Here is a 27,412-nt window from a genome sequence, read left to right as displayed (position 1 = left end):
GTGACACACACTGTCATGATTAGTTCCTGCACTTCCAAATTTACCACACCACTAGAGTACTACCCACTCTTCTGTGTGGTGGGAAAGCTAGCACAAACAAATTTGTTATGTTTCTGGTTTCACCAGAATTACTCGTCTCAGTCAGTGGCATCCTCTATGTGTGTCTTCAACTCATACCAGTATAATATGTTAGGTTTACTTACTTTCATTCTGAATATGGCACACATAACTTCTACAAGACCAAGATTAAAGGAAACCATTTCAAATAGTTCATATATATCCAGTGATAAGACAGAAACAGATATTTAATAGCAGAGAAGGATACGTCTACAGATCGGTGGCTGCTTCTCACTTGAATACTCTAAATGTTCCTTATGGCAGGACCAGGTTGTCAGGTGGTCATTGGTGATCCAATTTTTCTGTGAGGCTGGGGAATAGACTTTCCCCAAGTAGACCACTGGAAGATCACTTTCAGTCTAATTAAAATAGCCCATGACAACATCCACCTGATTTCACTCCTTCAAACCCTAGACTGCATTTACCTTTAACTCCTGCTGACTCTCCTGCCACTCTGGAGTATACAGGGAATGTAGACAGCAGATGTTTAAACATTAGCTGACCATAGAAAGTAATTCCACAGCTGGATTGAATGCAAGTCACTAAGTGTGTGACCTTTTAAGGTGCTTGTGGTTCTTATTTTAAGTGTCTCCTCCCCTTTGCTGCATGTGCAGTACACAAAAAGGCAGTGTGCATGTGCAAAGGTGGGGTTTCCCCTCCTTTTCATTTATTTTCTTGTCACTCATTTCAAAGAATCACTGATGATCAGTCAACTGAATTTTTTATAGCCTTGATTATGTGAATGCCTCAGCACTCATTTTTCTATTCTTCATATTTTCAGTGTGTTCTGTTTTGGCAAACTATACACCAGTTAAACACCAGGATCTTTGAGATCCCATGTTGGAATTGTATTAGCCTTGTTCAGATGTTCAACTTACTTGAGCAACGAGGAGGAGCTGAGTGCACCAGCTCTGTCCACAAGTTGGAGGGAAATATCTGCAGCAGGGAGCATTTTTCTACTGGTGAAAGTTTCCTTATGATTTAGAACCCTGATTAGGAACCTGCACATTCATGGGATTCTGGGTTATCCTGTATTCTCTCTCTCTCTCTCTGTGTGTGTGTACATACACACACACACACACACACACACACTATGCATGTAACACTAGTTTGCCAGAAACATGGAAAGGGGCAAGGTAGTATGTCCTTCTATATCAGGGGTGGGCAACGTGTGGCTATTCAGATGTTTTGGCCTATAACTCCCATCATCTTTCACCATTGGCTACATTGGGTAGGACTGATGGGAGTTGTTAGCCAAAACATTTGGAGGGCCACAAGTTACCACCCCTGTTCTACATCAACCAATAATTCAAAGGTTTTGCAACCTTTCAGGTTTTACCAAACTCTTCATTGGGCGAAATTAGCATTCAGAGCATTAACAATTAGAACTTTTAGACCCCTTTCCTTTAATTAGTAATGTACTTTTTGTATATCAGAACACATACACATACACCTGTATTTCTTCTCTTCCAAAATGAAGCTTGTTTGATGATAAGCTAATTCTTCTAACTCAAGTTAGAAAGAGAACATTTGGACTTCACTGTCATTTATCTGGTGTCTCGTTTCCATGCTTGGCTCTGAAAACATATAAAGGTTGCCAGAGTATTTCTCTCTAGACAAGACCAATTGGAATGCCAGCTGCTTAATTTCCAGATTATGTCTATATTGCTCTTGGGGCCAATTTGGATGTTGGTTGTTCTCTGGAAAGAGCAGATGTGGAGTAAACTGCAGCCTGGGATAGCCACAAAAATATCGTGTGTGAATTAGAAACGTGGATCTCATCCAGGTACTAAAATGGATTCTGGAGTTCACACATCAGCAGGCAAGCGAGACCCTGTGTTGCTCTTTATCATGTTAGATATTTTTGAGGATATGCAGAAACATGAGTGATTACCCACATCTGAAAAAGAAAAGTGGTCTTTGAATTGCCATATGACAATGCTGAGGTAAACATATGAGGTGGAATGGGGGAAAAAATGACAGATGAGGCCCTGGAAGTTTTTTCATTGAAGGACAGTATACATTGCTGTTGTGTGAGCAACTTGTTGCTGTTAACATCACTGTCCACATGACATTTCAGCTGCTGTGGGAATGGAACTGAAGCACAGGAAAAATGCCCTAGTGGCAGACATTTGGAACAATGAACATACATTAACCATAAGGAGTTTTAAATGATATAAGCTTTTTAAAGCCCCATTCTATGATCGTTATATCATAGAATACATTTCTATGTATTCTATCATAGAATACATTTTCATATCATAGACTGCATTTTCATAGAATACATTTTCAGGATGGGGTAGAATAGTCATTGTGTTGGTATATTGGTGTAGCCCATATAACATCATTGTCACATGAGTTAATCACGAAGCAGGATTCTAGTCTGATCAAACCCTGGGGATCTAATGTTGGCTTAGATTACCGTGATTGATTTAGCATCAACCACAGATTGGAAGCTGTGATCTGGAAGAGCGCCATAGATGCCCAGTGCAGAACATGGCTGGTTTTATATTCCTAATGTTCAGAACCTGGGACAGACTAGGGATTCTGTTCTAATACCCGCCATTCTACTGCCTAACATACTTCATGGCTGAATATATGAAGGTGGTTATAGCTGGAGTTAAGATCTCCTAAACTGGTGAGGTTGGGCCTTTTTAAACATGAATGTGAAGGCTCCATTCTTGGATGTGATCCAGGACTTCATGGCATCCATGACAGTCATGTCCTATCCCAAGGCATTATATGGTTAACATAAAAGCCACCAGATATTCTAAGATCATCAATAGGATGGCCTTCCCATGACATGAGGTGAATCCCCTGCCTCAAGCAACAGAGCAGGAGCAGTAGTGAATTGCATACTCCTCCCCCCTGTAAAAAATTGTTGTTGTTCAGTCGTTCAGTCGTGTCCTAAAAATAATGGAACCAGTGCTTGCCAGCACTGCCATAGCATGATAATATAGATCCAACATACGGATCCTTATGGATTCTCATGATTTTTCTAAGGGATCTCCCCCAAACCACCAGCAGATTATAGCTCACCTGTGTCCACAGAAGTGTTCTGTGATTTGATGGTGATTTTGCTGATGTCCCATGTAAAAATTATGAGGATCCATGCCTTAAATCCATGTTTTTATGCTATGGTGCTGCTGGCAAGCACTGGATCCATGGTTTTTACTGTACAGAATATTGACAGTAAGCTTTAATTTGGTGGTGGATTTAGGGGGGGAAATGTGTAAAAAAAAAAATCTTGCAAGGTCATGATTATCTGTTTTTTATTTACTTGATCAGACTTTTTCCTTCTTGTCATTTTGTGACTGAACATGCCTCCCATGGAAGCCATTTTGTTACTGGCATGCCTACCATGGCAGCCATTTTGTAGTGCTGTCCATGGCACATTTCTAGATGTGGCCAAGGGCCCTAAAAAGTTGGGGACACCCTTCTGATTGGCAGTGGCTCTTCAGGATCTCTGCCAGAGAACTTTCTCATCAACATCTACCTGATTTCTAATTGGAGATGCCAGGGGTTGAACCTGGGGCCTTCTGCATGCAAAATATGTGGCCTACCACTGAGCTATGCACCTTCCCTGATTCTTGTAGAATTCCTACCACTGAAAGACTTGTCAGGCCTATTCTATGTTCAGTTTTAGAAAACTGGCAAACACCTTATTCTGTCAAGGTTCTGGAAGCAGTGGCTGAAACTTTTAAAAGTTGTCTGTGAGATGCTGGTCCTTTTGTGGCTGATATACATTTATTATATTTTACAGCTGTTTTTAACTGCTCTGCTGTTTTTTAAATATGTTTTATAATGTGTTTATGTTTAATGTTGAATTTCACCCTGAGCATTCAATTGCAGGTTAAACATTTTAAATAAAATCTATAAAAATAAAATAAAATTAGGCTGTTCATGTACTGGAATTGTTGCTCTGAAACTGTGCTAGGCATAGTTAATGAAATTGTGGAGAGTATTAGCTTGTGAAGGCTCTATTCATGTAGCACAGGATCTCTATAGGGATTGCAAGCCCTGGATATCTATAGATCAAATAGGCTTCTAGGACATTCAGGCTCTTGATCATAGCTTAACAGCTATTTAGTTGATGGCTGGGTTGATCTTTGGAATAGGAGAATGGTAGTGCATTAGTTCCTAGGCATCTCCTCTCTATAATATTTCTCTCATTGGTTTATTGAGGGTTTGGAGGAGTTGAAGTGGTGAGAGGAAGACAACTACAGTAGGAGTGGTGGTAGGATTCAGAGTGATTTTCTGAACATGCCACACTGCCCTTTTGAAGGCTTTTGAGATGTGATGCTTGGAGCAAAGAAAGATTTGTTTTCTATTACACACACACACAAATTAAATTCCTTCTTGTTTTCAACAAATTTTAGGTGTCTGGGCAGAAAACACAAGGAGAAATCCAAGATTTTTATGAGAACAATATCTCAGATGTGTATGAGAACATCTAAGGAGAGGGACTGCACTGCAGAACCTTGCCTTTCTTCACGCCTTAAACGAAGGTTCTAAATTCCCACTGTAGTTAAGCTTGGAACAAGTACCCTGTTATAAAGCAAAATGATTTATTGATCTTGGTACATCCTGGGAAGATGCCCAGAGCTGCTGAATATTGTTTCTGCCCAACTTACCAAATTCAACCCTGTGACATGAATTATTTCTGCTAAACCAAATCTGCTAATAAAGTGGGAATTGGAACATGAAGAAAGAAGAATTTTGGTGGAACAAAACTGGAATCCCTCAGCTTGCCAACATGATTTGTGACCTCAGTTCCATGGAAGCTCGTTTAGAGGGCAGTACTTAGAACGGAGCTCCTGAAAACAGTATGCTGTAAGTGAATCCAAGAAGGGTATCTACAAGGTTGCACTTGCTAGTAAATGCAGTAAAAAAAAAAAAATTCTTGATTTTAACTGGCTTTATTGTACACACTGGCTGCGAGCATTTTGGTGAGGGGATTAATTTCTTGGTGTTTAGAATGTTACTGTGTGTGTGTGTGTGTGCACATACATACATACAGTCAGGGCCAGAAATATTGGAACAAGAATAACTGTTTTGGCAGTTGGCCTCTGTACACCACCACATTGAAGCTGAAAGGAAACACACCCAGATGGGAGCAAAGTCAGCACTTCCAGCTGTAATTCAAGGGGTTTGACAAAACTGGGGCACTAACCATTCAGGAAATACACACACACCCCATCATTGGTGGCTCATAAGTAATGGAAGGAATGGCTGACAAGCAGCTGCATGGCCAGGTGTGGCCTGTTTCCTAGGTACCCCATGACCAATCAAGCAGATAAAAGGCCTGGAGGTGGTTCTGAGTGTTACGTTTGCATTTGGTAGCTTTTCACTGGAACTCCCAACATGAGGTCCAAAGAGGTGTCCATGCGAGTGAAGGAGGCCATACCCATCAGAGAGATAGCAAAAACATTGGGAGTGGCCAACACAACAGTTTGGAACATCCTGAAAAAGAAGGAATTAACTGGCAAGCTCAGCAACAGCAAAAGGCCTGGAAGACCACGGAAGACAACTAAAGTGGATGACCGCAGAATTCTGCTCATGGTGAAGAGGAACCCTTTCACAACATCTAGCCAGGTCAAGAATGCTCTTGCGGAGGTAGGCATGTCATTGTCAACATCTACAGTCAAGAGACGGCTTTATGAATGTAAATACAGAGGCTTCACAACAAGGTGCAAACCACTGGTAACGCTCAAGAACCGAAAGGCCAGATTAGCCTTTGCCAGCAAACACCTAAGAAAGCCTGCCCAGTTCTGGAATGAGGTTCTTTAGACTGATGAAACCAAGATTAACTTGTCCCAGAATGATGGGAAGAGAAAAGTATGGAGAAGGAAAGGAACACCTCATGATCCAAAGCAGACTACATCAGCTGTCAAACATGGTGGAGGCAGTGTTACGGCATGGGCATGTATGGCTGCCAGTGGAACCGGGTCACTGGTGTTTATTGATGACCTGACTGCTGATCAAAGCAGCAGGACGAATTCTGAAGTGTATAGGGCTATACTTTCTGCTCAGATTCAGCGGAATGCTGCCAAATTGATAGAGAGCTGCCTCATATTGCAGATGGATAATGACCCAAAACATATAGCAAAAGCTACCAAAGAGTTTCTCAAGGCAAAGAAGGGGGGTGTTCTTCAATGGCCAAGTCAGTCACCTGATCTCAACCCAATAGAGCATGCTTTTCACTTACTGAAGACAAGACTGAATGCAGAAAGACCCCCAAACAAGCAGCAGCTGAAGGCAGCTGCAGTAAAGGCCTGGCAAAGCATCTCGAGGGAGGAAACTCAGCATTTGGTCATGTCCATGGGTTCCAGACTTCAGGCAGTCATTGACTGCAAAGGATTTTCATCCAGGTATTAAAGGCTATCCTCAACTTTAAAATGATCTTGGGTTGTTCCATTACTTATGAGCCACCAATGATGGGGCGGGGGGGTGTATGCCACTGGCTGTCCTTCCTGAATGGTTAGTGCCCAACTTTTGTCAAACCCCTTGAATTACAGTGGAAAGTCCTGACTTCACTCCCATCTGGGTGTGTTTCCTTTCAACTTCAATGTGGTGGTGTACAGAGGCCAACTGCCAAAACAGTTACCTTGTTCCAATATTTCTGGCCCTGACTGTATATAGCCAATTAGAGCAGGGATAGGGAACCTCTGGCCTGGGGGCCAAGTTTAGCCCACCAAAACAGTCCATTCAGCCAACACAGCTTCCAGCAATGTGCCTCCCCCAATCCCCACCTACCGAAGAATAGTGGGGAGAGGAATCCCCACTGTTATTTCTGACCAGTGATCCAGAGATAACAGCAGGGATTCTCCTGCACACTGCTTGTCCTTCAATTGCAGCAATGCATGAGACTCAACAACACAGAGGTTGCATATGTGAATTTTCCATCCCTTGGTTCCCCTTACCCATGGGAGCTAGAGTTTATTATCTGGCTGAAAAAGAAATTCCACTTCATCTGCTGACGAAACTCATTTAAGCAACAAATAAAAACATTTGGGCCACTTTGCCTCAGATTGAAGTTATAAAATCAGATCACTCATTGTTGTTATTGTTTCCAGCAAAGACCTTTTAAGATATTGTTTGTGCCCATGAACCAAAGAAAATTGTTTTCATTTGTCAACCTTCAGAAATTAATTGATGTAAGAGGGATGAGCAAATTATATGCCTTGGGTGATTGCTTCAACATTTTAATTTTAAAATGTTTTTTACATTGTAAGCGGGTGGGCAGGGACCATCTTGCTTGTTATTAATCTTACATTAGCTGCTGCCGGAGACTTTTCAGCTGAAGCGTTGGATAAAAATGTTTAAAATAATATGTTCGATGTTAATACTTCCCAGGCAACCCACTTAAAATCAAACCTCAAGACCAGCAAATAAATGCTTACAATTAGGTCTGTCATTGTTCCAATGTTGAATATATACTTGAATAAAGACAAACGTCAAGTATTATATACAGGAAAGAAATCTTAGAGACAGCTACCCCCACTCACCTCCCCACCCCAAACTGGCTTAAGCTCTAGTAGCATTGATCTGATTCACACAAACACTGCTGCACACAGTGGCTTGTTTAAGCCATGGTGAGCTGCAGCACATGCTGGGCAGTTTTTGAATATTCAAGCTGCAGCTTGTTTGCTGATAGCAGACATACAATACTTGAACCAATCAATTGAAGTTAAGCTTTCACTACCATCAATAGGAGCTAGGCATGCACATCCCTTGAATGGGCATAACGAATCACATGCTGAAAATGAATCAGACAACAGTGCTATCAAGTGTTTCTACATGAAGCTTTTATTGTGTGCTTGTGATTGCCCACTCATGGTAGTTTGTGGGTCCTTCACACAATGCTGTCATCCTCCAGGGCCTCTCCCATGCTTTGTAACTGTTATCACGGGCTTTTTCCTAACGAGGAAAGCGTAGCATTTTTTTCTGAATGGCTTCATAAAGCCCTGTGTAATTGCACAATTCCACTATACCACAGCACCACCTAGTGGTTTTTTATTGGAACATATAGAAAGGCAGAGAAAGAAACCCCCCAGAAAAAAACACACATAAAGGAGCTAAGCTTAATCCCGCAAAGAATCTGGAACCAGAAGCCCTGGTATAGGTGTGGGATAAAAGCCTCATGTAGAAATGCCCACTGTTTAAATGGGTGAGGGTACTGCATTAACAGAAACTTCACACACCTGAAGTAGTAATAATATGGTTTTACTTGGCATAGGCTTGGTCCTAGCTGAAGTACATTCAGTTGCTTTCATCAATATCCTATAAGTGTACAAACTGGATAGGACTCAGAGGACGCTTACAATTGTGTTTTAAGGAATGGAATTCAAGAAACAGGCCTTTTAGTGTAGAAGAGAAAAAAGTGATTAGGGAAGGCAAGAGAGCAATTCTGAAATAACTAGAAGCTGACATAACAAAACAAAAAACAAAAAAATGGGGGGAGGACATTTACCAGAGACCCAAGGAAAGGACAAGAAGCAGTCAGAACATGCTCTCTGGCTACGGTATAATGGAATACGATGTGCAAGGAAGATGTAGGCTCTCCAGCCCTGTTTTTTTTTTTTTAAAGGCTGAGATGAGTATCTGTCATGAGTGAATTACACCTTGCAGAGTGTGCAACTAGATAACACTCAACATCCCTTCCAACAATACCATTTTTAATTTTTTTTTTAAGAAAAGGGGATTTCTTATCCCCCCGCCCCCAAAATAACATGATTGTCACAGAAGGAAGGGGAGGATTTAAGAAAAGCCAACCCTTAAGCCACCAGGTGGTGCCCTTGATTCTTATTGGCTATCTTTTTTGTAGGTCTGTACCTCTGCCAAACCCCTGTTACCACTTTTTCACTATTGGAATTGTATACATTTATCCCACAGGAAATACAATCCGTTTGGTTATCTGTAATATTGCTTTGCATAGCAATTGTGATTATGCCTATTGGAACACAAAGAGAAAGTTCACCAAACCTCATACTACAACATAAGAGAATAAATTCAGGGGAAGGGGCAGTCTGTCAGGAATAACGTCTTTCCTCCACAATTCATACCATTCTAAGTCCCAGATGAGAGATGAGATGTTTATGTACTTTCAGGATGGCAGGGAATAGAACAGGTCTACTTATTTCAGAAGCAAACATGGAAATGGTTTGGCTCAGTTTATTACCTCTCGTCCAATCCATTGCTGCAGCAGGGCACCAATCTAGCACATCTGATGGAGACGAAAAGCTGTGTGTCATCAGCATATGGATGTCAGTGCACTCCAAAACTTCAGATGACCCCACTCAATGGTTTTAAGTAAATGGAGGAACAGATCCAACCCCTGATCAACCCCATATTAGGGAATCCATGGGGCCAAGCAATATCCCCCAAGTACCACCTTCTGGAGCCAACCATCCAAGTAGGAGTGAAACCACTGCAATGCAGTACCTCCGACTCCCAACACAGACAGGATACTATGGTTGATAGTATCAAAAGCCACTGAGAGATCAAAGAGAATCAGTAGGGTCACACTCCCCTGTCTCTCTCCTGACATAGGTAATCATACAGGGTGACCAAGGCTGTTACCTGGCCTGAAGCCCAACTGAAATGGATCCAGAAAATCGGTTTCATCCAAGAGTGGCTGAAGCTGGTCAGCAACCACCTGCTCAAGGATCTTAACTCAAGAAAGGAACATTTCTCACTGGCCTAAAATTGTTAAGATCCTCTGGGTCCAGGGAGAATTTCTTCAGGAGTGGCCTTATTGCCACCTCTTTCAGGTGGCCTGGGACCACTCCCTCTCACAAGGAACCATTAATTCCCTTACTAGCCCAGCCAGCTGTTTCCTTCCTGCCAGATTTAATAAGCCATAAGGGGCAAGAATCCAAGATGGAAATAGTTGCACGAACCTGTCTAAACACTTTGTCAATGTTCTCAAGCTGTACCAACTGAAATTCATCCAACAAAACTGAACAAGACTGTGCTCTGGATACCTCACCTGCCATCACAATGAACTCTAAATCTCAGGATCTTAAAGGATTTTATGCTGGAAATTAAACATGTCACAATGGACATCTGATAGTTCTACAGCCTTCTCAGGGCCTGTATATAATAGGCCTTGAATAACCCTAAAAAGCTCCACTGGACAGCATAGACAGGATGCAATGAAGGTGAAGCAAAGTTTCTTCGCCACCTTCACCATCCCTGAATAAGCTTGAATATGGGCACCCAGCAGTGTTTGATTACATTTGTTGGGAGTTTTCTTTCTCTACGCTCAAGCCATCTCCTACTCTGCTTCAAAAGCCCTACTTGTCAGGATCTCTGACCTTCTTTATGCTAGATCAGTCTCCAGTTCAGGTTTAGCAAAATGATGTAGTGCACTTGTGCTGTCAACTGTGAAAAACTGCTTAACTTAGATCCTAAGGCTTAGAATCTTCTGTGTGGAGTACTAGCCTTCCAGCCCAGGTATAGCAAAATATGATAGTGAATTTTCAAAATGGTCTGTTTCCCCAGATTTTCTTATATGTGTTATTCTCCATTTCAGGGACAGCAAAACAATATAGGACATGCTTGTGCTTGTCTCATGTCTTGAGAGAAATTGTTATATGTCAGGCTCTCACAGCTAAAACATTATCAGCTTCACCAGACAAGGCATAAGAAGATATCATAGCTGGTTTTCAAGAAGTCCTACATCAAAAAACACACAAAAACTTCCTGCCTATACAGTAGTTTATTTCACCCTGTAGGGGCAACAAAACTCAGATGGGTGCATTTGTGCCAGTCTTCTAGGGAAGGATGATTTAATCCTTTCCTCTTACATCATCTCTCTGATCTAAATCCTTCCTCCCCAAGCAATAATTTTGCCCCATGCAGAAAAACGTAAAGGGGAAAACATACCATAGGGGTCCTGCCTTCATGGGGGATTTCCTGCAGATTGGGAGCATTTTGAGGTCATTCATGGCACAAGACATTGTGGCCAGTGCGCTGCCAACCAGCTGCTTCCATCTTGAAAAGCCACATTATCTAAGAGTCCTTTTACTCTGTTTTTTTCAGTTAAAGAGGCTCCCATGCAGTTCCATTGCAGTGTGTCGCTCTCATTAACTCCTGGGCATGCCTTTGTGACCTGGCAGTGGTGTGGTCAGTGGATGGGGCCGCCCTTTCCCCCCTTCCTATTCACTCATTTTCCCCATTGGCTCTACTATCCCCAGCAAAAGTAATTAGAGTAACTGCAGTAACTACCTTGCCTTTCCAACTCATCAAAGTTCTGTGAGCCCCTGCCACAGGAAGTGAGGCAGGTGGCTACCAGGAAGAGGGCCTTTTCTGCTGTGGCACCCTGGCTGTGGAGTGAGCTCCCTAGAGAGGTTTGCCTGGCACCTACAGTATGTTGTACTCCTTCCAGCACCAGGTGAAGACCTTTTTATTTTCCCAGAGTATTAGCATTTTAGCTTCCTAGTCTTTTAGCTTTGGTGTTTTAATTCTGTATTTTAAATCTCTGCACTGCTGCTAGATTTTGCCCTGGTTGAACTGTTATATTGTGGTTTTTCATATTTATATTGTTTTATGCTGTGTTTTGTGGTTTTAATTTTTGTGAACCGCCCAGAGAGCTTCGGCTATTGGATGGTATAGAAATGAAATAAATAAATAAAGTGCTCTTTCACTCTGTTGAGCAGAATTGTGCTGTGCTTCCTTTTCGTCAGTGGAAGTAATTAGCCTCGCTTTCCCCATGCACTTCTCTGATGTTTGTGTCATGTTGGGCTGATTCATTTCTCTAATGTTGTGTTAATTCATATCTCTGATGTTGCATTACTTCGCTTCTTTGGATGCTTGTCTGATCCTTGTGTTACTTAGCAGTTTCTCTGATGTTTGTGTTACTTCGCTTCTTTGATGTTTGCTTTACTTTGTGGCTTGTCTGATTCCTGTGTGTTGCTTCGCTTCCCTGCTTCTTGTTACACTACTTTGCTTCCCTAATGCTTGCAGTAAAAACGGCTTGGAAGCTACAACTCTGTGAGATTTTGCTGTATTGGGGTGAAATTGGGGTGCTCTCAGGAGAAGCCTTTAGATGCTGCACTGGAGAATTGGGTTTTTTGGCTTCCTGGAACAGCGAGCTTATACGCTTTCCTTTGGCATTAAATAAATGCACTTTAGGGCATTATCACAGTAGTGATCAGCCGAGGTATCAAGATCACGGAACAGAGAAGGCTTTCATTGCGAGCAGAGAGAAAGTGCCCAGAGAAGGAGGAAGGGGTGTGTGTGGAAGTTATAACTCTGCCACAGTTTGCTTGAATGGGTGAAACTGTGGTGGGTGGACTGCTCTCAGGGGGAGCCTTTAGGTGCTGCACGTCAGAATTGGGATTTTGTCTTCTTCAGGCAAGTGTGCACATTGGGGAAACTGAGGAGACCTCTAACTCTGTGACAGTTTGCTGGAATGGAATTGTGACTTAGTTACATTCATAATAATGTAGTAACGGGGGAGCCTGGACAGGGGCGAGAAACAAGCCTCTGCCATTGGTTGAGCAGCCTGTGCCAGTTTGATGACGTTCAGTTCTACTCCCCCTACCAAACCCGAAAGTATGTCCCTTTCAAGTACTGTGTGACCCATGAAAACTAGATTTTAAAGGTATAGTACACTCTGCTTTTCTTGCTTTGTGTGCCCCTGACAGACCAAAGCCAATTCCATGAAAATCCGAACAATACTCCAATGCGCTTCTCATTCTGTTGTCGTGAAGATCCCCCCACCCCCGGTCATGGATCTTCTGTCACATCTAGTTTGGCCCTCAGAATCTCATATCCAAAACACTATGTGCCTTCCTGGATATGATAGCTGGGTTTCAAAAAGCCTTACTTTTCAGGAACACCCTACAGGAATTTACTGTAGACCTGGGGATTGTCTACAGTAAAATTATATGAATTGTGAGAAACTGTTGTCAGAATACCACTTATACATAAATTGGTATGGATGTTAGACTAGGGGGGTCCCAAAGATTAATTTGTGGCACCTGAGGTGGCCAAATATGTATTTATTGTGTTGCTTTCTTCAGTTCGTTATCTATTTCCTCAGAAAATATATTTATTACAAGAAACAGAACATTCTATTAAGAAATGCTTTAGGACCGGACGTGGTCCATAATGCTAGGGCACTTTATTGAGGACAATCTCTTGTGTTGATGCTATAACTTGGAGTAGTGCTGTTTAGCACTACCTCAAGTTTAGGGCTGTTCCAATCCATTTCCGATTGATTGGTTAGTCAGTTTGGATTTCTGTGGTGCCAGACTGAGACCATTTCCCCCCAAATTGAGTATTTGGGCCAAACACGCTGCTACTAGGATACATCACAGAAGGCACACTCCTCATGACCATATGATCTGGGATAGCCTAAAAATATTATTTTGGGATGCAGAGCTGTTCACACCCCCGTTTCTTTATTCAGGCTGCAGCTGTAGCTCTGAAGCGAACCAAGAATTACGATCTGCAGAAAAGGAAGCAGGCTAGTTCCCTATCTGCAGTTACAGGAACCCACTTGAGCCGTGAACTAGCGGAGTGCTTTGAAAAACCAGATCTACCCCTCACTCCCCAGCAGCTTTTACACGCGTTGCAGCAAAGCAGAAGCGCCCCCGCTTTTCTGCTGCCTTTGAGGACTCAGCTCAGGGTCTTCTTTGCGAAGGCTTCCCTTGTCTCGAGAAACAGGGAAGGGAGGGGGGAAAGGAATGGGAGGAGGAAGAAAAGGGGGGGGGTCGGGGGAAATTGCCCTCCTACTCTTCAAGGCATCACTGTGAGATGCCAGACCCTCATCAACGCTGCTAGTACCTCCGGGCTCTATCCTCTTCAGCCCCAGCTGCCGTGAAGAGAACCAAGCCCTGGCAACGGCAGCCGCGCTCCTCCTCTCTGTCATCAGCCAGTTTTGCCTGACACATTGAGCCCAGGCTGCTGAGTATTGTCTTAAAAGCAGAGGGAGAGGGGGATAGAAAGAGAGGAAAGGAGGGGTGGGAATAATTCAATCAATCACATGACTTGACAGGATTTCTACCCATTTTCTTTTTTGTGCAACAAAATCATATCGACATAAAAACACAGCTCCCCCCCTCCCACTACACACACACACACACACACACAAATACAAACACACAAAGGAGCTAGGATGGGACAATAAGGAAGCATCTCAAGGTAAGACTCTCCTCGTGTAAGGCTGATCTTTAAAGGCGTGAAAGAGATTTGTCTCAGACTACACCACTTGCAGCTTGGGAGCGGGGCTTGCTAGTTTTTCATATGGCTGATATATCCAGGATTATCAAGGCGGGGGCGGGGGCAAGAGCCTTTGCTTCGTTTCCCACTTTCTCATTTTTTCTTTTGTAGCTGCAAAAAAAAAATAAGGCGTGTAGGCGGATGGGACGCAGGCACTATTCCTAACCTCTTGATCTGTGTGTAAAAACTTCCCCTCCCCAAATACCGAAGTTGTAATGCCGCGCAAAAGGAAAAACGGGAGAAAGGGGAGAGATTCGGAGCGAATCCCAAGGGGAGTAATACAATAAGCAGACCCAGGGGTCAGTGGGAAGCTCAGAAAGTGGAACCATGGTTAAAAACACGAGCTCTCTCGCCCCCTTTGTATGGCATAAATTTATAAAATGGATTCCCCCCCCACCCCTGGAATTTTGACAGATTGACAAACTGGTCGCTTGACTGTATGCAAAATAAAAAAGGGAAAGTAATAATATTAAATTTGGTAGTGAGGATTCTTAAAGGAAACCCCCCCAAGTGTAACCTGAGCCCTTCCCCTTAGGAGGGGATTTGAAGACAAAACTTACTGTATTATTGAAGAGGAGGGAGGGACGCGTTTCGCGGGGGAGGATCTGGGGAGCTCACGTTTCACATTCTTTAGCAGCCTTCCTTCGCTTAAGTGTGAAGGACGCACGCACGCGGGCTTTCAACAATTCAAGCGTTTAACCCTTGGGAGCAGATCTTTGCCTCTCCTTTGAACCAAAGACTTTTCAGATCCCGTGTGGAAACACTGTGCGCGCGCGCGTGAGAGGGAATGAGTGAGAGGGTGAAGGGAGAACGTGGGAAAATTAGGGCTTATTTCTACACAGCTATAGAGGAGTGGGAGGGTGAAATGGCTGTTGAAAGCTATGCAAAACTATGAATGAGATATCTTTTTTGCCCTTCTGTGATGTTTTCCATATGTTGCAATTTCTCCTTGCCGGAATCCTTGCCAGTTGTGAGACTATTTGGTATCTCTCAGAGGCTTGAGGCCAACTGCCTACCATTATCCACTTGAAATTGTTTAAAATCTGTTGTACCATTCATGATGATACCAAAGAGGCTATCTCCCCCACATCATGCTGCATTACTGTATGTGTGATAACTGTATATTCAAAACAGGGGTAGGGCCCTGTGGCCCTGAAGATGTTGTTGGACTGCATCTCCTATGGGGCTGACCATTGGCCATTTGGGCTGGACTGATGGGAGCAGAAGTCCAACAACATCTGGAGGGCTACAGGTTCCCCATCCCTTCTTTACAGAGTTGTCTAAATGCTTTCTTGAGCCCATCAGAGCAACAACACCTCTGAGCAAAAAGAGAGCTGTTAACTTGAGTAATGCATTTCAAAGTTATTGACAAGAAAGGTAGGCAAGTTTGTGTGAGCCATTCCCAAAATGTACTTCAGTTGCCTGCCAGAGGTTTGTGAATGGAGATCCCTTCAGGGCAGCATGGGGCTTTGAGGAGTAAGATAAGTGTGCACTGAAAGAAATATTGAATTATCCAGTTCTAAAATCAGTGAGGGTTGGTTGTCCAGGGACAGTTAATGAAGTCACAGAAAGGATGCGGCAGAGTGAAAAGATCATTAACGGACAGTCTGGAGAAGGAATATAGGGTGTCCATGGCTCCTGTTGTGTGATTGGTTGTGATGATAACGGCTTCAGTTGAGAAGATGGCTGTAGGATTGTCCCTTACACCAGAACATCACATCTCCATGGGATGTAAAATAATGCCTCTTGATTTCAAAAACTACAGCTCCACAGAATGCAATAGAAGTCACTGCAGCTTTGAAGTATCATTCCTCTCTCAAAATTTGGTCTGGCAAGCCTACTGTGAAGGCTTTGTGTGTGGGAGAAAAGTACTATGACTAAGATCCTAGTTGTTTCCTGTACAGGGCTGCTGAAGTACAGATGTTCACAAGAACTAAAACAAAGTTTTAAAAAAAGAATGCATTTTGTATTCTTATTTCATTTTTAGTTGCTGTGCTTTTAAAATGCACTTCTGTCCCATTCTACCCTTTTTGCCACAGCCATTAACTTGGAAATGAGAATATTAGTGATGATTAAAAGCTGTGATTTGAGATTTAAGTGCTGGCTCCTAAAATTGTGCCCTGGGTTTAGAAGGCCAGAATGCTAAATCTGCTCGGTTTTGGGGCAGAATTAAGATATATGCAGAAGCACATATCATTTTACCTTTGTGTGCCATCTCTAACCAAAGGAACCTGATTATATTATGCAATATGAGTATTTGTGGACGTATCTAGCTTTCTCTTATGTCAAGTGAAAGGTATTTGTAGAAAATGGTATAGGATACAGTCCTATACATACTTCGACATAAGTCTCATTGAACTTAGTGGGACTTACTTTTGAATAGGCATGCCTAGGATTGTGCTATTAGTCAAGTAATTATTTTGGGTGCTAAAAACACCATTAATGGGGAAAAAATCCTACTGATATTATAAGGGTAGTTTGATTGTAAATACTGCTTTTACCACAATTGGAATAAGGTTTGAGTTGTAGAGAGGGCAGACCAGAAAGTAGCATTACAGTAAACCGCACCATGTAACTTCTTCCGCAGTGCGCACCTCATGTTTAGCCTGCCATTTTGAAAATGAGCAAAACCTGTTTGAAAATCAACATGCATGTGTGAGACCAGAATATCTTTTTTAATAATATTTTTTGGATGAGGTGTTAGTACCAGTGTGCTAGTGCAGGAACACTCAAAGAGTTCATAAGGTAAGAGTTCTCTGCCCGCCCCTAGAGATGAATCACCACATAGACATCTGGGCTGCTGCAGCATGGACCAATGAAAAAGGTTGAGAGATGGAGCCAGTGTTAGTTAAGTATTTATTACATTTATCTCTCCTTTCCTCCATGGAGCTCAAGGTGGCGTAGGTGGTTCTTCCTTCTCCTCCCCCCCATTTATCCTCACAACAACCCTATGAGGTAGGATAGGATGAGTGAAAGTGACTGGTCCAAGATTACCCAGTAAGCTTCATGGCTGAACCTGGAGGGCTTTCTGCATAAGGCTTTTAACCTGCCACTTTATCGAGACTTCTGCTTCGAGATTCTTTGTGGGATTAAGATTAGCTCCTTTACATGTGTTTTTTTCTGGGGGTTTTCTTTCTCTGCCTTTCTATATGTTCCATTACACAACCACTAGGTGGCATTGTGGTATAGCAGAATTGTGTAAATACACCAGGGTTTCATGCCTCCATTCACAGAAATATCAGACTTTACTCATTAGGAAAAACAACAATGCTATAATGGTTGCAAACAACAGGAGAGGTCCTGGAGGAGGATAACATTGTGTAAAACACCCACAAACTACCGTGAGTGAGCAGTCATGAGCACACAATAAATGCCTTGTGTAGAAAGGCTCTTGGTCTCCCCAGTCCAACACTCTATTCACTACACCAGCTCATGTGGCTCCACAGGGGACTGGTGGGTGGTTCCTGATTAGGTAGCAGCTGTTCAGTCCTGCCTCTTATCTATACTTTCATGCCTTTGTCCTCTCTCTTATGTGGAAGGAGACGGGAGAACATAGTTGTACTGGATCAAAACAGCTGCAAAAACAACTGGTGGTGGTTCTGAGAGAAATGAGGGATAATCTTTATTTTGAAAGAACCAGAGGGAAAAAATGAGAGCACTTTTTTGAGGGGGAGGGCAAATTAATTTGTAGAAGGGGAAATGAATCTTGGCGAGAATCTGAGAAGGGAATTAATGTTTGGGTTGGATCTGGGAGGTAAATAAAGGGGAAATACATTACTTGAAGTAGAATTGATTTGAGGGATCCGGGAGGGAAACAAATGTTTTGGTAAAACATTAATTACATGGGAATACATTTGGGGGGGGCGTTAATATTTGGAGTTGATGCCCCATATCTGCCTTGTGCTCAGTTTGTGGTCTTGGGAAAATCACTTTTGTGGTCTTGGGAAAATCACTTGTCTCTCTTAGCCTCATTAGTTCGCCTTCTGTAAAATGGATATTGCTCAGCAAATGTTTGGTCAAAGGAGTAATTTGGTGTTAAGGGCCCAGATGCCACTTCTCTCTTACACTGAGTTTTGTGCTTTTAGGCAAGTCACTTGCCTCCATCTAGTCCAGCACTCTATTCCCAGCAGTGGCTAGCCGAATTACTTTGGAAAGCTTACAAGCAAGACATGAGGGCAATCACCTGTACAGTCTATTTATCACTAATGTGTACAGTGCACAGTCTATTTATCACTAATGTGGTACAAAGTTTCAGCCCAATCCCATTGATTTCAATAGGTTTAGGCATGCCTAACTCTGCATAGGACTAGGGCACAATCCTGTGCATGTTTAGACAGAAACAAGTCCTATAACTCCCAGCATGGGAATGGTAGGACTTTTTTCTGTCTATACATGCATAGGATTGTGCCTTTAGGCTATTAGTACAACATCCAAGGATAAGGAAGAGCTGATACTGCACCACTTTTTTAGGGCAGCAGTCTTGAAAGAAAATGCTATTTATGGGTTGTGCTGGAGGTGGGGAGAGAAGGAATGAGGAATAAGCGATTAGAGCAATCTATGATCTGGAGGTTTTAGATTGTAGATTAGGTAATTATTCAAAGGGAGGTAGCAAAATAACTTGTACAGTTCTTATTTGTAAATGTCTAGGGATTAAGTTAGCCAAGTCACGGTGGTATATTGGGTACGATTCCTTTGGCTCCTACGTTGTGCTCCTTTTGGCACCAGTTGAAGACCTTTTTATTTTCCCAGCTTTTTAGCATCCTTGGCTAGATCTACACTACTACTTTATAGTGGTATTGAAGTGTACTGATAACTGTTTGGGCACATTACACATTCTATATGCTGCTATTGTAGTGTTATTTCCTGCTTTTTATTTCACATTATCCAAAATACCACAACAAATGTCATTGTGTGACCTACGAGGTGTAAATGCACAAGAAGGATATAGCGTTACTGTGATGGGATTGTACTGATATGACACGAGATGCAGATCTGGCCCTAGTATTTTAGCTCTGCTATTTTAAATTTGTATTTTAAATTTCTACATTGCTGCTAGGCTTTATTCTGGTTTTTATATATTATCTTAGAATAATATTTTATTCTAGGTTTTATTTATAACCTAAAAGTAGGTTGTACTTTTATACTGTGGTCTTAAGCTTTCATATTTTATATTGCTTTATGCTGTATCTTGTGGCTTTAATTTTTGTGAACTGCCCAGGGAGTTTCGGCTATTGGGTGGTATAGAAATAAATAAACAAACAAACAAACAAACAAGCAAGCAAGCTGTGGGATGGATTGGACTAAGGAGGTCTGAGTTCTGCAGATCCTTGCTCAGCCATGAGTTTCATGGGTGATGACTTTATGCTAATCATTCTCTCTAAGCCTAACCTACCTCACAGGTTTGTTGTGGGAACATCAGAATTACCCTATTTACACTGCCCTCAGCTCTGTCAAGGAAGGATACAATACAAATGTAAAAAAAGATGTATGGTCATTTAGACCTTCAGCCATTCTCCTTTGGGTGCTTTCTGGAAGGTGCACTGAAGAATCTGGCTCATATATGGTTTTAATAGGTGAAAAATATAAAAGCCTTGGATAAAATTATTTGGCAGAAGTTTTTAGACCCCTCAAGGATGCTGGCATGAGAGACTGGCCCATGATCCAGTAGGGGGGCCCACTGCCAGTTCCTGGAGTCTCCTGACCCTGTTGCTCTTCCTCCTTCCTGTTGCTTACTATTCACCTGTCCTTTCTAAGGGAGCCCCTTTTATTTGTGAGGCACTGATCTGCTGGTATTTTTCCCCAAACTCAATTGCTGCTCTGTGGGCACACATTAATGCATACAGTGCAGTCCACTCTCTGTTTCTAATGCAATCAAGTGCTGTACACCAATGCATAGTGTTGTAATTCCAGGAGAAGTAGGATGAGTTTGAAAGGTCACAGGCATTTTATTGTTCGTGTTTATAGCGTGAGCACAAGCCACAGTATAGTGATGCAATTGCAGGAGAAGTGGGATGTCACACTGCCATTTCAGGTCGCTTTTTAAAAAAAGTCCTGTAACTGCATGCACACCTTTGCAGCTGTGCAGCTATATAGGTTTAAAAATACATTATGTAGTTATTCACAGCTGCACATCTCTAGGTGTGCCGGGGGGGGGGGGGGATAGCCTTGAAAGGACGTGTTATATTTTTCCTGGCTGCAAATCTCATCAAAATCTGCACAAGAAAAGAGCAAGGGCAGGGAGGAGGGGGAGGAGGAGAAATATGTGGGGGCAGGAGGAGGTGGGGGAAATGTTCCAAAACAGCTTTAAAACCACTCTCACCATAAGAACATAAAAAGAGCCACCATGCTGGATCAGACCAAGGATCCATCTAGTCCAGCACTTTGTTCACACAGTGGCCAAGCAGCTGTCGACCAGGAAACCACTAGCAGGACACGAGTGCAACAGCATCCTCCCACCCATGTTCCCCAGCAACTGGTGTACATAGGCGTACTGCCTCTGGTACTGGAGGTGGCACATAGCCATGAAGACTAGTAGCCATTGATAGACTTTTCCTCCAGGAATTTGTCCAACCCCCTTTTAAAGCCATCCAAATTGGTGGCCATCACTACATCCTGTGGTAGCAAATTCTATAGTTTAACTATGCCCTGTGTAAGGAAGTACTTCCTTTTATCTGTCCTGAATCTCCCACTAATCAGCTTTATAGGATGACCCCAGGTTCTAGTATTTTGAGAGAGGGAGAAAAATGTCTCCCTCTCCACATTCTCCACACCATGCATAATTTTGTAAACCTCTATCAAGTCTCCCCATACCCTTCTGTTTTCCAAACTAAACAATCCCAGCTGTGGTGACCTTCCCTCATAGGGGAGATGCTCCAGCCCCTTGATAATTTTTGTTGCCCTTTTCTGCACTTTTTCCAGCTCTACAAGATCTTTCTTAGGTGTGGTGACCAGAACTGTACACAGTATTCAAGTGTGGTCGCACCATAGATTCGTATACGGGCAGTATGATATTGGCAGCTTTATTCTCAATTCCTTTTCTAATTAGGCCTAACATGGAGTTTGGCTTTTTTTTGCAGTGGCCACACACTGGGCTGATGTCTTCATTGAGCTGTCCACCACAACCCCAACATCTCTTTCCTGGTCCATCACCGCTAGCTCAGATTCCATCAGGCTATACGTAAAGTTGGGATTTTTTGCCCCAATGTGCATCACTTTACACTTGCTTACATTGAACCGCATATGCCATTTAGATGCCCATTCTCCCAGTTTGGAGAGATCCTTTTGGTGCTCTTCACAATCCATTTTTGGTTTAACAACCCCAAATAATTTGGTGTCATCTGCAAACCTGGCCCCTTCACTACTCACTTCTAATTCCAGATAATTTATGAACAGGTTGAAAAGCATTGGTTCTAATACAGATCCCTGTGGGACCCCACTATTTCCTTCCCTCCATTGGGAGCATTTATTTATTCCTACTCTCTGCTTTCTGTTCTTTAACCAGTTACTGATCCATAAGAGACATTTTTCTCCCTCTCTCAAAATACTAGAACCTGGGGTCATCCATAAGAGGATCAGTAAGGATATAATACTGCTAGATAAAATGGGGGAAACCCAGAGACATTAAGATTTTTTTTCTGCTTTTTTTTCCCCATGGGATTTTTGGAAAATTTGGAAAAAATCTGTTTTCCCCTGAATTTTTCTAGTCCCCCCCCCCCATTTTTTTTTCCTGGGCCTTCACATCTCTATGCATGTCTTTGTAGAAATTGCAATCACTGAAAAAAGTCATTATAAAAGTAGTTTGGGAAAAAATGCAATATTGAGGGAGAACTAGTGTCAGGATATTAGGTTGGGGAGTGCATTGTGTGGTGTGCGTGCGAGTGAGTTGGACACTACAGTCCTGGGATAAAACACCGTAGATTGGCCCCAGGTGAGCAACCATTGAGAGGAGTGAGGAGGAACAGTAACTTAGAATCATAGAATAGTAGGGTTGGGAGGGGTCTACAAGGCCATCAAGTCCAACCCCCTGCTCAATGCAGGAATCCAAGTCAGAGCATCCCAGACAGATGGCTGTCCAGCCTCATCTTGAATGCGTCCAGTGTGGGAGAGCCCACCACCTCCCTAGGTCATTGGTTCCATTGTCATATTGCTCTAACAGTCAGGACGTTTTTCCTGATGTTCAGCCGGAATCTGGCTTCCTGTAACTTGAGCCCATTATTCTGTGTCCTGTACTCCGGCATGATCAAGAAGAGATCCTGGCCTTCCTCTCTGTGATAACCTTGCAAGTACTTAAAGTGCTATCATATCTCCCCTCAGCCTTATCTTCTCAAGGCAAAACCTGCCCAGTTCTTTCAGTCTCTCTTCATAGGGCTTTGTTTCCAGTCCCCTAATCGTCTTTGTTGCCCTCCTCTGAACCCTCTCCAGCTTGTCTGCATCCTTCTTAAAGTGTGGTGCCCAGAACTGGACACAGTACTCCAGATGAGGCCTAACCAGTGCTGAGTAGAGGGGAACTAGTACTTCCTGGGATTTGGAAGCTATACTTCTATTAATGCAACCCCAAATAGCATTGGCCTTTTTTGCAGCCACATCACCTTGTTAGCTCATATTCAGCTTGTGATCGACAACAATTCCAAGATCCTTCTCGCTTGTCATGTTGTTGAGCCATGTATCCCACATCTGGTAACTGTGCATTTGGTTTCTTTTCCATAGGTGCAGAACTTGGCATTTATCCCTATTAAATGTCATTCTGTTGTTTTCTGCCCAGCACTCCAGTCTATCCAGATCACTTTGAATTTTGTTTCTGTCTTTCACAGTATTAGCTATCCCGCCCAATTTTGTGTCATCTGCAAATTTGATCAGCATTCCCTGCACCTCCTCCTCCAAGTCATTAATACAAATGTTGAAGAGCACTGGGCCCAGGACTGAGCCCTGTGGTACCCCACTTGTTACCTCTCCTCAGTTTGAGCAAGTCCCATTGATAAGCACACTTTGAGTCCGATTCTGTAGCCAACTGTGGATCCACGAGATCGTTGTTTCATCTAGCCCACTTTGAGCTAGTTTGCTCATCAGGATATCATGGGGCACGTTGTCGAAAGCTTTGTTGAAGTCGAGGTATATGATGTCTACAGCATTCCCACGGTCCACAAGGGAAGTTACTTGATCAAAAAATGAGATCAGATTTGTCGGGCAGGATTTGTTCTTGACAAATCCATGTTGGCTTCGAGTAATTACTGCATTGTTTTCAAGGTGCTTCCAGATGGATTGCTGTATCATCTGCTCCAGAATTTTCCCAGGGATTGATGTCAGACTGACTGGTCTGTAGTTCCCCGGCTCCTCCTTTTTACCCTTTTTGAAGTTAGGGACAATATTAGCCCTCCTCCAGTCATCTGGCACTTTACCCGTCCTCCATGATTTCTCAAAGAGAATAGACAGTGGCTCTGAGAATTCTTTTGCCAGTTCCTTTATTACTCTAGGATGCAGTTCATCTGGCCCTAGAGATTTGAACTCATTCCAAGTAATTCGGTGTTCCTTGATCATATGCCTATCGATCTCAAGCTGCAGTCCTGCCCCTTCAGCCTGTACTTCGCCTTTGCCAGAGGGGTCATAGACCCTGTTTTGGGAGAAGACTGAGCCAAAGTAGGAATTGAGCCCCTCTGCCTTTTCTTTGTCATCTGTTATCGTTTTGCCATCCTTATTTAATAGCTGAACCACCATTTCTTTCCTCTGCCTTTTACTATGCACGTGTCTGAAGAAAGCCTTTTTGTTGCTTTTCGCATCCCTTGCTAACCTCAGCTCGTTCTCAGCTTTAGCCTTCCTGACGCCATCCCTGCAATTCCGTGCTACCTGCCTGTACTCTTCCTTTGTTGCTTGGCCTTCCTTCCACTTCCTATATGTGTCCTTTTTTGTTTTCAGGTCATCCCTAAGCTTTTTGTGAAGCCACATTGGCTTCTTCTGCTGTCTTCCACCTTTTCTTCTTGTTAGAATTGTTTGTAATTGTGCCTTGAGAATTTCCTTTTTTAAAAGCTCCCACCCATCTTGGACTCCTTTTCTCGTTAGAGTCGCTTGCCATGGCAGCTTACTTATCATTGTTCTGAGTTTATTAAAATCAGCTCTCCTAAAATCCAGGGTACGCGTTTGACTACCCTTGGCTTTTGCTTCCCTTAGAACCAAGAACTCAAGTATAATGTGGTCGCTTTCCCCCAGAGTTCCTGTAACTGCTACTTTATCCACTAAGTCATCTCTGTTGGTTAGGATCAAGTCAAGGATAGCCGATCCTCTAGTTCCTTCCTCTACTTTGTGTAGGAGGAAGTTATCCGCCACACAAGTCAGGAATTTCCTGGAGGGGCCATGTTTTGCTGAATTTGTCTCCCAACATATATCAGGGAAATTGAAGTCCCCCATTACTACTACATCATGCTTCCTTGAAACATTGGCTATTTGCTTTTCAAAAGTTTCATCCTTGTCTTCTCCTCGATTGGGTGGCCGGTAGTAGACTTCGACCACCAGGTTCCTTTTATTCTTTGCTCCATTTATTTTAACCCAGATGTTCTCGATGGGGCTACCAAGCTCATCCTCCTGTATTTCTGTGCAGAGATATGTATTTTTCCCATACAGTCCAACCCCACCTCCCTTTCTGTTCCTCCTGTTCTTTTTGAACAAGTTATATTCTTCAATTGCTGTATTCCAGTCATGAGAGTCATCCCACCAAGTCTCAGTTATACCTATCAAGTCATAATTTCCCTCTTGTATTAAGAGTTCAAGTTTGTTCTGTTTGTTTGCCATACTCTGGGCATTAGTATATAGATATCGAAGACCATGTGCTTCATAGTCTGGCTTTCTTCCTACATGTGTCTGAGAACTATTATTGGGCGCTATTAGAGATGTTTTCTCCGTTGCGGTGCATGAGCCTTCGTCCATTGTTACCCCCAACTTTACGTCTCCCTTCCCCGTAGGATTCAGTTTAAAGCCCTCCTGATGAAGTTCTTCATGCTGTGGCCAAACACATTCTTCCCATCCTTTGTGAGGTGCAATCCGTCCCTTGCCAACAGTTCATCTTCCAGGAAGTATAGCCCGTGGTCCCAGAATCCAAATCTCTCTCGTTGGCACCACCTTCGTAGCCAGTCATTCACCCGGAGTATTTTTCGTTCCCTTTCTATCCCTCTTCTAACTACTGGAAGGATGGATGAGAAAACTATCTGGGCCCCAAAGTTCTTGAGTTTCCTTCCCAAAGCTTCAGAGTCTGACGTGATTTCTTTGTAGCTCCGCTTGGCGGTATCGTTTGTTCCCACATGGATGAGAAGAGAGGGATACCTGTCAGTGGGCTTTACGAGTGCAGGCAACCTTTCAGTCACGTGTCTAATCCGTCCTCCTGGGAGACAACATACCTGGCGAGTCCACGGGTCTTTGTGACATACTTGGGTTTCGATCCCACGCAGCAAGGAGTCTCCCACTACTACTACTCTTCTCTTCTTCTTGTTGTAAGTCTGGGTTTCATTGCCTCTGCTTGACTGACCTTCAGCCTCTTGCTCACTCTCATGCAGGTTCCCCTGTGATTCTTCCTCTGCAGGCTGTCCTCCAGTCTCATCCTCAAGTGCCTGGAATCGGTTCCACAGCTCCACTGCTTCCACTAGTGCAGAGTGGCATCTAGTTCTTCTCCTAACTGTCACCCTTTTCCAAGGAGTATCCTCTATTCCATTTTTCCTCGCCTCAGCATTTCCCACTTCTGCCTCAGCTTGCTGTTGCTCTTCAAGCTTCTGGTCTTCACTTTGCTGCTGTAGTTCCACCATTCTGTCCAAGAACTCTTTGTGTTCTCTTATTCCCCAGAGGGTCGACAGTCGCCGCTCCAATCTACTTACTTTTTCTTCTAGCAACGTGATCAACTTGCGCTTGTTGCAAGTGTAGGCCATGTTGTTCTCAGGCAAGAAACAAACATTGCACACACCTTGCAGGTCACCACCACTGGAGAGTCTTGTCCTTCTGTAGCCGCTTTTCCCTTTTTGTGTCTAGCTTTCTGATTGTTCTAGACTAGCCTGTGCCTGCTCCTCTACTCACTAGAGGTTAAAAGCAGAGTCCCACTGGTGTGGAAGTGTGTGTTACAAGACAAATAAGTGGGGGGGGGGAAAGTTTGTTAAAAAGGGGGGGGGAGGAAAAGAACTTCTGCATGCTTTGTCCTCTTCCTCTCGGGAGCTAGTGCAGTTTTGACGTAGAGGGTGTGGCAAGGGATTGGCCAGCTCAGGGACTGGGCTCAACCAAGAACATCTTCCCCAAGGGTCCACCAAAACCTGTAACTGGCACTGCCAAGGAAATGTCTCTGTCACCTAAACAGGCTTCATTGTGAAATGGCAAAACATTTGAAAAAATGTCAAGAGAATCAAGGAATACATATGCTATATAAGCATCAAAAACTACTGCTTAAAAATAAAAGTAGAACAGTTTTTCAGGTCAGTAGAATCGTCACTGTATAGTTTTAAAAAAGTTTTGCAGAGGGCCCATTAATAATCTGGGATTTAAAGAAGATTATTCTTTTATAATATTTGAAACAGCTTTCCCATTCACCTTTCAAAATCACCTTTTGAAATCTGTGCCGCATTTCTTGCTAATTATCAAACCCATTTGCCTTAAAATAGGTGTTTACAGTTCCACACCCTCCACTGTGCTTTCATTTTTGATTCTACTCTGAAACAAGGGTGCTGGATCCTATGACATCACATCCATTCACCATGGCAACTGGCTTTGATTTACTTATTTCAATTTAATTAAAAAGCATTTATCAAATTTTAGGTGACTTAAATATCTTTTTTTTTTTTTAAAGAAACACTGGAGAGTAGAAAAGAGAATTTCATATGGCATTCAGCTCGTCTGAAAAACCTTGGTAACAAAGAGAACCCTTAAAATGTGTCTTGAAATTAAGCCAATCTGGATTTGTAAGATGGAATGCCAGGAAGTAATTCTACAGCTCTAGAGCTTTGATGAAACCCCCTCTTTTACTTGTTCAACACAGAGGGCTGTTAAATTAATCTTTTCAGTTGTTATCTGCAAGTAGCTGAGATGTTTACTTAAGTAGCTA

General features: G+C 42.9%; 1 protein-coding gene across 3 annotated transcripts in view; it reads left to right on the top strand.

The window, feature by feature from the left end:
- Positions 1-27,412, top strand: part of NFAM1 (NFAT activating protein with ITAM motif 1) — a 108,831-nt gene that overhangs the window by 25,488 nt on the left and 55,931 nt on the right. For 2 of the 3 annotated variants that reach the window (XM_084810028.1, XM_084810027.1), the window contains exon 6: positions 4,497-7,577. The exons of the other annotated variant lie outside the window; for it this stretch is intronic. In XM_084810028.1, coding sequence (XP_084666154.1) covers positions 4,497-4,574 — 78 coding nt within the window. In that variant the 3' untranslated portion in view covers positions 4,575-7,577. Of the gene's footprint in view, positions 1-4,496; positions 7,578-27,412 lie in introns of those variants that run through there. 3 annotated transcript variants of the gene reach the window in all.

This window comes from Heloderma suspectum, chromosome 7, assembly GCF_057233095.1.
Source record: "Heloderma suspectum isolate Gila_16-S chromosome 7, 16-S_ref, whole genome shotgun sequence".
NCBI lineage: Eukaryota > Metazoa > Chordata > Lepidosauria > Squamata > Helodermatidae > Heloderma > Heloderma suspectum.
This window is presented reverse-complemented; position numbering and strand designations above follow the sequence as displayed.